Raw genomic sequence first — 15,926 nt, 5'->3', positions numbered from 1 at the left:
GGAAAAACAGATTTTAAACAGATTTTTTTTTAAACATTACCGATCACCACAACGCTTCTCAACAATAAATTCGCAATCAACTGTTCCGAAACCCTTTTCTAATAATTTCCAAAATTCATCTCGCCGTGATAATTACCTTTACAATTCGACTTGCATCTGAAGTGAGCATTAGATACAAACCCATTTTTCCCCACACGCATGTTTTATGGTCAGATTTTTTCAGACCTTCCATGGTCCATTCTATAGGTCCGCATTTTCATCAAGAATTTTATAATATTGAATAGGCTGGCATTTCATCAATATTTTTCTGTTATTTTTCACAATTTTCCATCGAAATCCAAGAGTATGAATCTCTTTTCGCAACTCCTCTCTGCCCCCCTATAGTCAATTTATCAAATGATTATTACCATTCCTAAGCGTATGAACTTGTTTCTCTTCGATATGGAAAGTAATTATGCATCTGCGTAAAATTGTTGAATCAGAATTTTGGAATTTTTCGATACATCTCTTATTATTTGGCCTTGGTTACTCGTTCTTGAAGTTAAAATACGATGTTGTTACAATTTCACTTATTTTTTTCTTTCACTTCTTATCTTCACAAAAGGTATTCTCATTTCATCTACAGTTGCTTCCGCTTGCATGAATCTCAATACGTTGTTGGCTACTCGAGTTCCTCGATGATAATGACCCCTCGTTCCACTTTGTGAGTGCATAAAATAACAATCAGCTTTGGCAAGCTGTAATTGACAAAGATACTTCGATCCAAACTTCAAAATAGCCTACTTTTTCTACCTATGAAGAAACTTTCAGTTTTGATGAAATGACGGGTTCTTTTTCTAAATAGTATAAGCTTCCGAACAAAGTAAATTTCATGAGTGATTTCATTGCAACTGATGTAATTTGAAATATAGTTTTCCAATTGTAAAAACTAAATTGAAAAAGAAACGAGTGGATATTTTTTTCATTTTTTGTGATACTTGAAATTCAATGACGCCAAATTTTTATGTTGCCAGATAATCAACGAAGAGATAAAATTTACCTGTTTTATAACTGGGCAAAATATATACATCTTCACTCTGATTATTGAATTCCATTCCAGAAAAGTAACTAATGATTCATCGCCCTTCTTCTGTCTTACGGTCCTCCAAAATGAATGACATCCACCAAGTTGCGCTCCCTCAATTATTCAGTAACACTGCCTGAACATGCGAAGTGAGCATTACGACCATGTTGATGTTCATTTCATATTTTTCCGATGACGAGAATATATCATTAATAGCGTGATAACTTTTTTAGTATATAAACACAATTAAGTAGGATTTTAAGAATGAGCATCAATTTGAAGAAAAAAGCGTGATGGAATATTTTTGTCAGCTACTTTTCACCCTACCATTCAGTATTTTATTTTGGATTATTTCAACACAATTGATGCAAGTGTAATCCACTACATCAATAACTTGTGCAATATTTTGGCTATAAAATATATTATCTCCAATAAATAATTTCATTCATTCAATTTGATCGATATACTTGAAGCTTTCAGAACTTCCATTTGGAATATCGTTAGCAAAATAGAAATTCCGTTGATTTCACTTCTGAAAAATTAAAATTCCGTTATCTAGTGAACCAACTGTGTAATAATTTATTCCTTTAGGTAGAGAATCCTTCAGCCCTAAAGATAATTTAGGCGGCGTAGGCCTCCAGATGAATGAAATTCCCTATTGTGATAAATGTACGAGTATATCATTTCAAATACAAATCAGAATGTATTGGATGAATATGTAGTACGTTACTGTCGACGAATTCAACTTGTTCCAACTATCAAATCGAAATTTTCAATTTCAATTCATCACAGAACACTAATTGCCGACTGGGCCACTGCGATATACCTATTATTTTCCTTTGGAAATTTCTTTCTCTATGGATACCACTGAAACCCATCATGTTACATTCCCTTATTTCATTCACAACAGTGATGTGAATACAGAAACCTTCATGAAGCGAAAGTATGTTTGACGGGAAGGATCAAATACTACAATCATATTAATTTTGGTTCACCGCTGGATCAAAAACACCTTTGAGTTCAAGTGCAGGTGTACACAGTTGTAAACTCAGAACAGATATATCAATTTGATTGGGGATCTTCCAAGTAAAAACTCATTTTACTGATTCATGTGAAGAGTTTGGCAGGAACTGACCTCACATATACATTGGGGAAAATAATTTCAGACAGCCAACCATTTTAGCAAGACTTTGCTTTCACAAACCCAACAACAAATTGTCTATTAACCGGATTCCTGGCCAAGGCGTCTGACCCTGATGAAGTTTCCGTCATCATACTCAAAAAGTACGCAAATGAACTCTGACCAGTATTTTGCAGACTTTTCAACCTGTCTTACAAGAAAGGGATTTTTCCTTCTTGTTGGAAGATTGCTCTCGATCAGCCTATTCCCAAAAGGGTGAGCAAAATATTTCAAATAACCATAGACCAGTCGCTTTGTATCAGTGATATCAAAAATCATGAGGAAAGTCCTCAAATATTTGGAAATCCTCAAATACTTAGAAGTCTTCAACATCTTGAACGATCATCAATATGGCTTTCGGAAACAAAGAGCAAGAGACGACCTTCTATCGTATGTCACCCATTTTAGGAATAACACAATCTAGAAACATGGAGAATCAAGAGCTTTTGTGCTCAATATTTCTAAGGCCTTTGACCGTGTGTGGCATTAAGGTTTGCTGGCCAAACTTCGATGCAATGGCTTATCGGATCATTTGTGGGTATGGCTCCCAGCAAAGTGGCCGTCGATAGATATCTCTCGAACACTTTCATCATCAACGCTAGTGTTCCCCAAGGATCCATATTGTCTCCAACCCTATTTTTATTGTATATCAAAGGCTCATTGAAAAAAAAAACAAGAATTCCATTATGTTATTTTGCTGATAACAGCACACTTGTCTTGTCATTCTATTTGGAACCAGGACATTGGCTATAGGGGCCCATCTTCACCTACAGCAGGAGGATGCATATCCTAATAAGATCTAGAAGTGATTTTGAATTAGGGTGTAAGTAACCAGGCTCGATTCAATATCACGAAAACCCAGGCATCAATATTCTCTCAGAAGATAAATGTCTCCGAACTGGATCTAATAATGTCAGGTCAGACAATTCCGCTTTCTGCTTCGATAGGTTTGTTAGGGGTAAAAATGGACACCAATATGTCTTGACACATCCATAATCATGTCGCTGGAATTGCAAAGGCTGCTTCTCAAAAGCTTGAAACACTGTTCTGAACCAAAAAACTGTACATATCTCTGCAACTTTTGATGCTTTATAAAGCTCAGATCGATGAAAGGTTGGAGATTTGTATCTCTTCTACAAATACTTTCACGGGGAGTGTCCAAGTCACTTGGCACTTTCGATTCCACCAAGACCTGTACTATCAGAAATACGCGACGGACTGTGGCTGATCATCGTTTTGAGGTTCAACTCAGTACACCTCGAACTTCTCTGTTTGAGAACTCTTTCATCTTGAGAACTGCGTTCATGTGGAATAAACTTCCTGAGAACGTTTTTCCAAATGGATTTATTATTCTCCAGCGATTCGAATCCAATGTGAATCGCTATTTTCGCACAGGATCCGCTCTGAGAGCGCCTTAAGGATTTTCCTGTAGTGCTTGTGTTGTCCTCAAGAAAAAGTCCTATTGGACCAGAACCTTCCATTGGCAGTGCTAAGAGCTTTACCAAACTCTGAATATATGCACTGCAAAAATAGTACTAGACAAAATCTACCAGCATTGTCCGTTCCAAGGCACGCAATGGACCAAAAATGATTTCCAGATGTCCCGGAAAACTTTGTCATTTGAATTTTCGCTGATAGATATTCCTGTACCCAATCCCTCATATTCCTGTCACGCCTAACTAGACAGTATTATAAATCGATGTGTTTTCCGGTGGAATGAACCTATTGAAGAAACAGTTCTCCCAACACATTTGTTATTTATATTTCGAGGGTCAGAAAGCATTATCATCAAAGCAGAATCCATTTTTAGGTCAGTGAATATCTTATTTTACATTGGGTCGCATTTTCATTAAAAATTCATATGTATCCGTCCACTTTTTTTTTTCTGTAACAATACCGTGACATATTTTTTCCACCCGAAACAGGAAAGTCATCATCAACTCACTGAAAAGATACCCTGATTGGATTTGCGAGGGGTTAACAAAGTGTGAAGAAGGTAGACATGGGTTACATCTCAGCATAAAGACCCTTTCGTAAAAACATAGGGAGGGCTTGACAATGGTAAACTATTCATGAGTCGTGTCGCTGCTGAATCGTTTGTGAATTAAAATATAAGGAACAGAATATTTCGAACTCCATACTGTCAGCATTAGGAATGTTTATGAATACCATAAGGTGTAATAGAATCACCTTCAACTTTACCACGTAAAAATGCTTGGAATGATTAAAGATGTAGCAGATGCAAATATACTTTGAGAAATATTCTCTTAACTGAATCAAAATGTTATTATGGTACCTGTGTAGGTAATTTCGATTTTCTTAGAGTCATTCGAACTAATGAGTCATATAATAAAATATTTTATTGTGCAATTGAGTAGATATGAAATAGACGGGAGATGTCCAAACAACTAATTCGAATTCAGTTAATGGACAATAATTCTGATAGCACATATTCTACCTGGGTGGAAAGCCAAACATTTCATCTATGCAATAGACAGGAAACTCAAATCGCACATGAAACTTCTACAATACCTCACTGAAAAATTGTTTCTTTTATCTCTCTACAGCTTTCAATGCGTGTAGAAATCTCGCAAGATATCGTAACTCTAACCAAATTCTTTTGATTTCATCAATAAAGTCTCCTGAGTCCTTCACATTAGCTTCAGTAAGACTTAGTTGATGTAGAAGTGTAACGAGGTACTTTTTTTGCGCATAATTTGGGGTACAGAGTCATGTATGATCGGCCTGAGTAACACTGATGTTTTTTGGATTTTCCGTAAGCAGCCTGTAGACATGGTGTCAATGCCCCCCATTCCGAAATGATTCTCTGAATGTCTGTTGGTATCTAGGAAACCTTGTTGAGGTGGTTGGCAACACTGAATTGTGATTTCGTTAGATCGCATGGCATCTTCTGTATATACTGTTGGTTCCTCCAGTTCGATTATTTTTCTATCAAGTTCTGCAGAGTTGCAGAACCCTTATCTACAGATGGGATCAAAAAGCAGACAAGAGCAATGCTACTGTAGTAATGGACTCTACAGAATATGACCGAAAAATTACTGGAAAAACGAAATGAACATTGTATAGGAAGCTGTTCTGAGATCCTGCACTCCGGAATGTCAACTTTCCGTTCCTTCTTCAAGTCAAAATCAGTAGGGCTTACTGAAAATTCAGGGTTCAGCAAAAGGCCCGCATAGAAGCCGCAGAGATTACTTCATTCAAGGATAAGCCAATGTCTGAGGTCTACTGAAACAAAATTGATGACTTCGTCTCATTGGTGTATCTGACCTTCGCTTTTCTCAGGTATGGTGTTTGCAACAGTATGGTGTATGCAACACCATAGTCTTCCGCAGTCGCGTAGTGGCACCAGGTTCCGCGAGACGCCTCAAGCTCTGATGCAGAATTATTGATCCATGTTTCTACCATAGTTCTTGGAAAGGACCTCCTTACATTAATTTATTAACAAGTGTGTTGAAAGAGTTTTTCGATGATCTTGATCTGGAGGCTCGTCGGATGATCTATTTCCAGCAGAAAGGAGCACCAGCACATAGTTTCACTGGCGTAAAAAGAATGTTGCGAGGCTGTTTTGGTAACAAATGGATTGCTACGAATAGCCCTGTTGAGTGACCTCCTAGTTCACCCGACATGACACCTCTAGATTTTTATCTTTTGGGGAATTCTGGGGAATGAAATGAACAAAATGGAACCTAGTAATATAGATGAACTAAAAAATTAGATTGAAACTGTATATAATAGAATTGACGGCCTAATTGTGATGAAAGCAACAGGTAGTGTTAAGAGAAAGGCCCAAATATGTGTTCAACAAGAAGGCGGTGTTTTTGAATATTTACTGGATATTTTATAGCTCTTTAATCGCCAGAACGAAGACATTTTTTGTTGTTGAGAATGTTATTACGAATCGAAATACATGATAAAATATGGGGTGTTTCATTTTATGAAATATTTTAAAACGCGACAATCAATTTTTTTGTTTTCGGTATCGAGAAGGCCATTGAAGGTTCTACCAGTTTGTCCATTCAAACGAATTCGTATCATCAATAAAAACGGAGTTGGCAATGGTTTCGACCTAATTTGGAACACCCTGTGTAGTAACCGGTTTGTCAGAGCTGGTTTGTCTCAGTCTAAAAAAAATCTTCAGTGTAGACATGGTTAGGAACTATTTGTCATCCGTGTACTGCAGCTTCCTTACTCCGGTACCTGTAATTATTTTCAGGTGCCGGAATTTCTTTTATGCATATTAGAGTGACCTAATTCCACCATAATGAGTCTGTTCATTTTTTGTTACAGGTCGTCCACGGCCAAGGGTAATATGGTTCTTGGAAAATACCATAATCGATGATTCCTTCGATATCAGATCCGATGGGGCAACCGTCAACCACCTGTCATTCCCAAACGTCGGTAGACAACATTTGCACGCAAGACTGATCTGCCAAGCCAGCAACAATAATATCGTGGAACCTGAGACAAAAGTGGCCGTACTAGATATTAACTGTGAGTTTGAAACCGATATTGAACGTTTTTTGTTCGTGATCGTTTTCAACGACCAAATTTGTTCATCAATATACATAATGAATGTAAGATAAAAAGATATCTCGGAATGAATAAAAAAAAACTGAACTCAATTTCAAATATACAAGATGGTTTCATCATGTCAGAATAGATTTCGTTTAGAGTAGTTTTGACGGTTATTGTTGAAGATCCTGAATGTAATGTTTTTACCCAAATATTATATTTCTGGAATTATTTTTGATAAGATTGCGAGGAAAAGATGAACTTTCATAGCATTGTATGCACCTGGCCGAATTGCTTTCTTCGTCATGTAAGCTCCATTCTTTCCAAAAAACGACAAAAGCAAGCCATGGATCTGGTCTACCCATATTCAAGATGCGAAAACGTTAGTTATAAGACATTGACATGTGTGGGGGAACCAAACAGGAATATTGCCCGTTTTTTGAAGAAAGAAGGCGTAAACGTAGCTTATAGAACGAATAATAACCTAAGTAAATTTATTAAAAACAATAAGGACAAAACTTTGGTGTCGGATAGATCAGGAGTATATAAGCTGACTTGTGGCTCTCGTCCAAAACTGTATATTGGCCAAACAGGAAGAACATTTTTCCAACGAATTAAAGAACATATGAGTAGTTTTGTAAATAGAAAGACCAATTCCACATTTGCAAATCATCTTTTAGCAGAAGGACATGAGTTCAATCATGAGTACGAGGTGTTACATTTAGAAGAGAAGAGTTGGAAACTTAATCTTCTAGAATGCTTAGAAATCAATAGATTCAGGAACTCAATAACTCTCCGTTACTGAATATATTTTTTCAAATGTGAAAATGGAACATAAGTGCAGCTAATTTAATTCGTTAGAAACTCAGGTAAAATATTAGCTACTTAAAATTCAGGTACTTCGTTTACAGGTACTTTGATTTCAGGTACTCCATAAACTATATATATATATATATATATATATTTAGTATTGAATGTGTAGAATTAGTTGAAAGACACGCCAGATGAAGCCATTGTATGGCGAAACACGTGTTGCGTTTTTGTAAAACAATTTATTGAAAATCTCACAATAAAGTGTTTTTGGAATACGTTCCTTCGTCATCATCATGTTTCTATAAATTGATCTTTTCACCTGAGTGGGCATACTTGAAAAGACAGGTTTTACATCAAATTATCTAAAGCAAGATTTCTCAAACTCATCGTCCAATGTACCCCTATTAGATCTTCGAAACCACTGCAAAGCGCTTCAAAAAATACTGACTCTCGATAGGCATGTATTGAAAATTAATACAAAAAACAGTAGATACGCATGCTCAGCCTTGAGTAATAGAACAAAAAACGAAATAGGACTCGACGTAGTTTGTACATTTCGTGGAATGGTGGAAAAATATTTGATTTACAGCATATTTCTCGTGTAAAGAACCAGTTTCCAACCATTGAATCATATTTGAATCGTATTTTGGTTTATGCCCCTTTGATAACTTCACGTCAGCGACGAACTTTTTTTTGCTTTGAGAACTAGCATGCGCGACTCGATAATTCAATGGCATACCCCCAGAGGTACGCGTACCCCACTTTGAGAAACCCCGATCTGAAAGAATAATTTGTCTTCCCTTACCTACACAGTAGATTTATGGACTGCCACCTATTGGAACAGGCACACTTGCAAATCGATTTTAAGCAATTTGGTTGCTTGCCAGTGCAAGCGGTGTCCTACATCAACCCAAAGTCGATGATTTCCTATAATTGGAAATCAAATCCTTTCAGAGTATCATACCTCGAACAAAGCTGAAACGAATGACAAGCAACGTATCTGCCATCGCCCCCTCTGCCTGTAGACGGGGTACTAACCAATTGCTCATCCATATAGCCCAATTCCCCATATGAGGAAATGAATTTCACCTATAGTGAGTAGCCTGAACGAATTCTTCTTTCAGATGATTTGATTCAAAGCCAGTCTTCAAGTATGCCCACTCACTATAGGTGAGGGGGCGATTGCAGAAACATTGCCTGTCGTTCGCTCCAGCTTTGTTCGAAGTATGATACTCTGAAAAGTTTTGATTCACTATCAAAGGAAATCATCGGCTTCCTGTTGATATTGGACACTACCTTGCACTGACGAGAGGCCAAATAGCCCGAAGCCGGTCTGCAATGAAAATCGATTCTGGCAGTGGTATCGCCAAAAGCATATGCAAAAATTACTTCTTTGACGAATCCTGCACTGACACCTGTTATCACCTCACAAACCACAATAGGAGACTAAATCATCTGTCGGTAACAAATAAGACAGATGGGTATCCGCGGCTAAGCTAAACACTGGAGACGGGAGTGGGTTAACCAAATTAGCAATTTTCAAATAGATCTTAATGGGCGCCAGGTAAATTTAATCCTCCAGATACCCTAAGTAACTTACAATATCAATAACTTACCAATTAATATTGGAAATGAAAGATAAAGATCCCCAATATGATTTATTCAGTAAACCTAACTTGCATGGATTAACCGACAACGCTTCTAAGACAACAATGCGATATTCACACTACTACGCGATGTTCAAATGCCAATACAAGCGCCCGGTGGATATAACCACAAATTCAATCAGCCATAAATTTAGGTAGTAACGACTCTTAAAAGAAACTACAATACGTCAAGTGAAACTACCACGAAAATTGAGTAGGTGTGGGCGAAATCGTAAATACTAGTATTGGAAGGTGAGACAATCTCGTTTGCGTTGCGTGAGCTCAGGCGTAGCGCATCGGTGTCAACAAACGATTGTAAAAGGGAGAAAACACTTCAGTTTGCGTTTTACAAATGAAACCAAACACGTTGTCTACTAGCGGCGAATTCAGCTAGAAAGGCAATCACTATATCACACAGGTAACAATAAACAAAAGGGCGAACAATTGCTTAAACAGGTAACAATAATCAAAAGGGCAAACAATTATTTAAATAACTCAGTATTACACAAATATTCAAATAAATCAATTATAACTTGCGTGCTCCTTTTGGGCCACCCGGTATATGGGGTTAGGCTACCCCGTAGTTCGACAGAGGTGGATCACCCTGTAGTACGGCGGAGATGGATCACGCTGTAGCACCGTAAAGATAGATCACCCTGTAGCACCACCAAGATAGATCACCCTGTAGGGCACAACAAGATGAACCTGTAATGGATCACCAAATAGGATCCCAAAAAAAAACCCTACGAAAGGAAATTCTCAATCAGAATCAGATAAAACCAAAGTGAGATTCGAGCCCATTCAATAGGGACTAGTTGACTAATTGAATGAGTGCTGAAACCTCTCTTCAAAACTAATATTGAGTTGAATTACAACAATGGGATCAAAAATTACTAAAAGCACATCTAATGGTATAATTCTTACCCTGGCCAAGGGGTTTTCTATACGTTTCTTCCTGTGCGGTGCTCCGCACGGAAGTCCTACTGGGACTTGATGAGTGACTGAGGGCCTTCTGTTTCTTATGAATCTAGGAACGAGAAACGAAGGTTGTAGAATTGAAGAGATGATATCACAGATAAGACCACATGAGAGATGCGATAGTGATTCAGACATACTTGATTTCGCAAATCCTTCTACCTGGCACAATGAGTTCGGTAACCACCAAAAATCCTCAAAAGAGTTCAAGTTTCAGACTGCAAATATCCACACCAGTCTTCCACTATACAATCCTGACTTGTAGAAATAATCCCCGTGAAGGATGGCACAAATACAACCATATATATCCTACAAATCAGTCAGATGGTACCCTTGTACTCTCAACCAAGCTCAACGAAGGTCAACACCGAAATCTGAGAGACTGCCACATCTAACAGCTATCCAGTTTTTGCCACTGTGTATCAAATCTACGCTACAAGCACCAAGAGGGCGCTGTGCACAACATCATAAATCTATCAATTCCTCCACATCCGCTCGGGACATCATCAACAATTCCATGACCCATCAAAACTCCTTCTCAAAGCAATGCAACCCTTAAACAACCCTTGACAATTAGAGTAACCGATCAATCCCTCACCCGTGAATAACTGTAGAACTAGTTCGGTGTAGGTCGTCGGAACGACACTACGGAAGTTCGGCAGATGTCAACCAACAGCTGTCTCTTAACCTTGTTATTGAATGTTTACAAAATATTGATTCCAACGGTATCAACTGTATGTTGCCTTAAAAAAATTAAATGATTTGATTTGAGTCCATAAACTTACTGTGTAGGTAAGCTTAGCCTGACCTGAACGAATCGTTCCTTTAGATGATTTGACTTGATATTTTGTTTATTTTTGGAGAGAAACCTGAACATTTTACCTACTTTTCTCTTGCTCTTAGGTTGATTACGAATTTTTTCATACCTGATGTAAGTGATAATTTCATCAGATTCACTTCTCAACTATCGATTGTTGAAATAATCAATCAGAACAGTTGATCTATTTTGGATTGCAGCACTTGAACTGTCAGTTAAACTACAGACAAGATCAGAACTAATTTTGGTCAATTTTTTCCATGTCGAAGTAAGTAATAATAAGTTAAACCATCTTTCTGAAATGATACAAACATATTTCGGAAAGTTTGAGTTTTTGATACCTATATAATGATCAACAAATAAATTGATGAATAGAATCATCCTTAATGAGCGGAACAAAGTAGAACCTCTTTTTTAATTCAAATTGCAGGAGAACGAGGAAATTGGAGAACTTAATCTTCTCACAAATTCCTTCGGGCAAGGCTCTTATGCACTTCAGTTCATTTTCGTTCTTTCAATCGATATTATGTTCAGGATACACTACCTTTAACTAACAATCTTAAATGATTTTAACTTGGAAGAAGTGCATCTACTCAACTCTGTACACAAAATTGCAACTTTGTTCAAAGGAAACTCCATTACATCCACTCACGCTCACATTTTTATTGGACTAATTAATTATGCTCCTTCTTGGATAAGGTTTTTTTGTGTTATATTTAACGATGTCTTGATGTCAGGTAATTGAAAAGACTTATGCAAATATTGAATATTTCAAAAAGAAACATGTTTTCATTTTAATTTATCAACCAAGCATTCATTTACTTTTGAGTAACTTGTTCAAAAAACTTTTATACGATGTCTGTTCTGAGAATGAGGTGAATGTACAAATTTCACGGACTACATCCATTTGACTAAGTTTTTTTTATTTATCAACATTAACACGATTTTATTTGCTTCACCTGTATGTATGTTTATCTGTTTGTTTGTAACTCTCAAACTCGGGATCTGTATTTGACAGAATTATCGACATTATTGCTTGATCTATTCACGGGCATATGGCGCTGTATGTAACATCCTTGATATATCAATATTATTGCTTGATCTATTCGCTGGCAGATGGCGCTGTACGAAACCTCCCTGATATAATTCGAACTCACTTTATAAGTATTTCTTCATTGGAAAAAAGTATTTCTTTTCACGCCTGCTGCCTTGGGCTTGGTAGATGATTTTCCGGCTCCCTTTCCGGAATCGGAAAATATCAATGGTTTTTTTTCTAAAAAATATACGGCTGATCCATCCCAAAGTTAAGATGAAATAAATATAGTTTAAAAAAACTGAAAAACACGTTTTTATAGCATACGAAACTAAAAATGAAAAATTAATATAGTTTAAAAAACTAAAAAACACGCATTCAAAGCATCGTACTGAAAAATTTAAAATATTTTTTTTAAATAAGCTTAAAACAATAACGAACGAAAAATACTAGTATTATTGTGAAAAAAATGTGGGCGCTTTTTGCCAAATACTATTAATTTTTGTTCGTTATTGGTTTCAGCTTATTTGAAAAAATAGCTTTTCAACTTTTTTGTTCGATAGTTCGTGTTAGGAATCACACGTTAAAAGGTAAGACCTCGTTGGTCCTTAGCTCGCACAAGTTTCTCAACTTCTGGGAGTTGTCGTTCGTATGGGGGCGACAGCTGATTAACGGAAAAACAGATTTTAAACAGATTTTCTTTGGAAGCAGGTTTTTCAGTTTTTTTAAACTATATTTATTGTTGTTATACTCGTTTCGAAAACATATTCACAGTTTCAGATGTTGGGCATGTTTAGTTTGTTGGCGAAAGGCATAAAAATTAAAAGTGTTTTGTGTTTTCGGCGAGTTTTGGATATCGAAAGAAGTGAAAAAAATTATTTGAATGAAATTATGTTCTATGAAATCAAGTGCTCAAAAACATTCGAAATGTTGATAATGGCATACGGTGATTGTACCCTCAGTCAGAAAAATGTCACAAGAGGTACAGGCTTATCACAGAAGGTCGAGAAGATGTGAATGACGCCCCGCCCATGGAAATGTTGAGAAAGTGGAAAAAAGTCATATGGAGAATCGTCAAATCACTATTAGCGAAGTTGCTGAGGATGTCGGCATATCGGTTGGCTCATGCCATACAATTTTTTCAGGAAATTCCGGCATGAATCTTGTGGCAGCTCAGTTCGTTCCAAAATTAATGAATTTTGACCAACGGGGATCCATATTTGCTCGAAAGCTCAAAAGTCAGGGTTTTGCTCACTGTTTTCTTAGATTACCATGGCGAGATGCATCGGAAGTTCTTGCCACATGATAGTACGGTCAACAAGGAGAATCGTCTTGATGTTATGCACCACTTGTGAAAAGCAATACGGAGAAAATGTCTGGTATTGTGGAAAAACAATTTTTGGCTTTTGCATAACAATAATGCACCTGTTCACTCGTCAATAATTGCTTGTAACATTTTACCCAAGAACAAGACCATAATCATGCCTTAGCCACCGCATTCCCCAGATTTGCCCCTCTGGGACTTTTTTCTGTTCCCAAGATTGGAGAGACTCATGAAAGAACGGCGTTATGCGAATAAAAACAGAATGGTTGAGAGTGCTTTATGTCGGAATCGCTTCGAGAATTGAAAACAACCCTGGCACAAGTGTATTAAATCTGAAGGGGACTACTTTGAAGAGGACAAAGTATCAGGAAGTATATCCGATATCCTAATGTATTTGAATAAATAATCTTTAAATTTCAAAACTGTCAAACTGATAACGTCAAATATTTATTTCATAAAGTGAAGCCTCTATTTGTGATACTGGTGAAGATGAAACTATCAATGGATATGAAATAATTACCAATATTAACGTCAAACTGACCGTTTCTTAAAACGGTGAGCTCGGTAGGGTGAGTTGTTCGATGCCACTGTCGTGCCGAATATGACAAATAACAAAATCAACATTGAAATTACGAAAACTGAATTGATTACCTATTCGAAAAATTCACTAAGGTGAACATTTTTGGAAAGTTACCCAATGAATGAAGAAATCTCAATGAGCAGAGAAACCCTTGATATCTGAGAGTTTTCGTGGATAGGTGCTTGAATTTTCAATTTTCATAAGCATTTGAGTTTGTCGATTCATCAGCGGGTACTGTGGTGGAACCCAAGTATCACCTACAAGCTTAGTTGCTCAACAACAAACAAGTCATGAGACCAGATGTGTTGTACGCTGGACCTGTATTCTTCAGCTTCAAAAAACTCTTCCGTTGAGACTTGAAGGCATATACAGGATGTTAATTGAGTATGTACCATAAATTTAACAGACGATTCTTTAGGTAATTTTGAGACGAAATGTTCACATGAATATGCGTCCGCAAATTCTTCGTTCTCAAGATACAGGGTGTTAAAATAAAAATAAAAAAAAAGTTATTCGTAAATATTTCAAATATCTTTTACCTTATTTCATTGTTATTTGGCAATGGTATTTATAACATTACGGAGCTAATTTAGCCCGAACGTGATTCAATTTATTAAGTCCAGTGGCGTCTCGAGCGGGATTTGGACGAATATTTTTGACTTAAAAATGTTAGCCACTGACTTTTGTGCAATTTTTATTATTTCTTTGGATTGAGCAATTATGAATACAACTTTTTTGTTTCGTGATTTTTTTTCAATCTTGCTTAGTTTTCAAGAAAAAAAATCGACTTAATTGCATATCCCTGGACCTCATAAGGAATAATATGGGGAATTAAATGTTTCTTTTGGAAATTATCATTTTTACAATTTTTCATTACTAATTATGTAACAATAAAAACAAATATTAAATAACATTAACATCTAGACTAACGAATTGCACTGAATTAAGTGTTGGAAATGGCCTCCTTCGGCTTCAATACATCCGTCTAGCCGCCGCATCATTGAATTTCGCACTATTCTGAAAATACCATAAATAATAATCAAGGGTTGCCTTGCAAAACGATTGCAGCATTTAATAAACAACTTGACAGTTGTTGTCAACTTTATGAGGTTTTAATTTATAATTGTTATAAAAAGTGTGTTTAGTGGTTATTTTTCGAACCATTTTTGTAAAACATGATTCAATTTACTAACAGTGAAATGGCAGATATTCATTTCTGTTATGGAATGGCTCACGGAAGTCATTCCATAACAGATGAAAAATTTCCTCAGCGTGTAGTGCCTAATAGAAGAACTTTTGTACGTCTCCATGCACGACTTTCTGAAACAGGCAGCTTTTAAAGATCGACGGTTGTCATTGGGAGGCCGGCAACGGTACGAAAGTTCAAATTGAAGAAGCTGTTTTGAATGAGATTGAAGTAAATCCTCATACCAGAACTCGGAAAATAACAGAAGAACTGAATATAACCCATGTCACAGTGTGGCAGATTTTGAGAACCCAGCAGCTATAACCCTATCACATTCAACGTGTGCAAGCTCTATTGCCCAGAGATTTGCCTATAAGACTAGCTTGTTCTAATTGGTTACGCGATAAAATAAGAAGAAATCCAGGTTTTCTAAGTCGAAAATTGTTTACAGATGTAGCTTTTTTTTCTTGCAATTCAATTATTAACTTCCACAACAATCACATTTGGGCCGAAAACAATCCACACGCCTTGATAAAAAATCATTTTCAAGAACCGTTTTCTTTTAACATTTGGGTTGGAATTGTCGAGGACCATCTCATTGGGCCTCACTTCCTTCCACCTAGGCTTAATGGAGCAGAATACCGAAGGTTCTTAGAATTTGTTTTACCTGGACGTTTAGAAGAAATTCCAGTCATGGAAGTATTCGTATGTGGTACATGCACGATGGTGCTACACCACACTTAAGTATAAGTAGTACGGCAATTTTTGGATGAAAA

General features: G+C 36.7%; 1 protein-coding gene across 2 annotated transcripts in view; it reads left to right on the top strand.

The window, feature by feature from the left end:
* The window catches only part of side-IV (sidestep IV), a 794,218-nt gene that overhangs the window by 560,181 nt on the left and 218,111 nt on the right, over window positions 1-15,926 (top strand). For both annotated transcript variants that reach the window (XM_074171285.1, XM_074171284.1), the window contains exon 5: window positions 6,552-6,755. In XM_074171285.1, the coding sequence (XP_074027386.1) occupies window positions 6,552-6,755 (204 nt within the window). The remainder of the gene's footprint in view (window positions 1-6,551; window positions 6,756-15,926) is intronic.

Source organism: Leptinotarsa decemlineata, unplaced genomic scaffold (assembly GCF_025532065.1).
Source record: "Leptinotarsa decemlineata unplaced genomic scaffold, Ldec_3_MD MMD2_tig00000010_RagTag_RagTag, whole genome shotgun sequence".
Lineage (NCBI taxonomy): Eukaryota > Metazoa > Arthropoda > Insecta > Coleoptera > Chrysomelidae > Leptinotarsa > Leptinotarsa decemlineata.
This window is presented reverse-complemented; position numbering and strand designations above follow the sequence as displayed.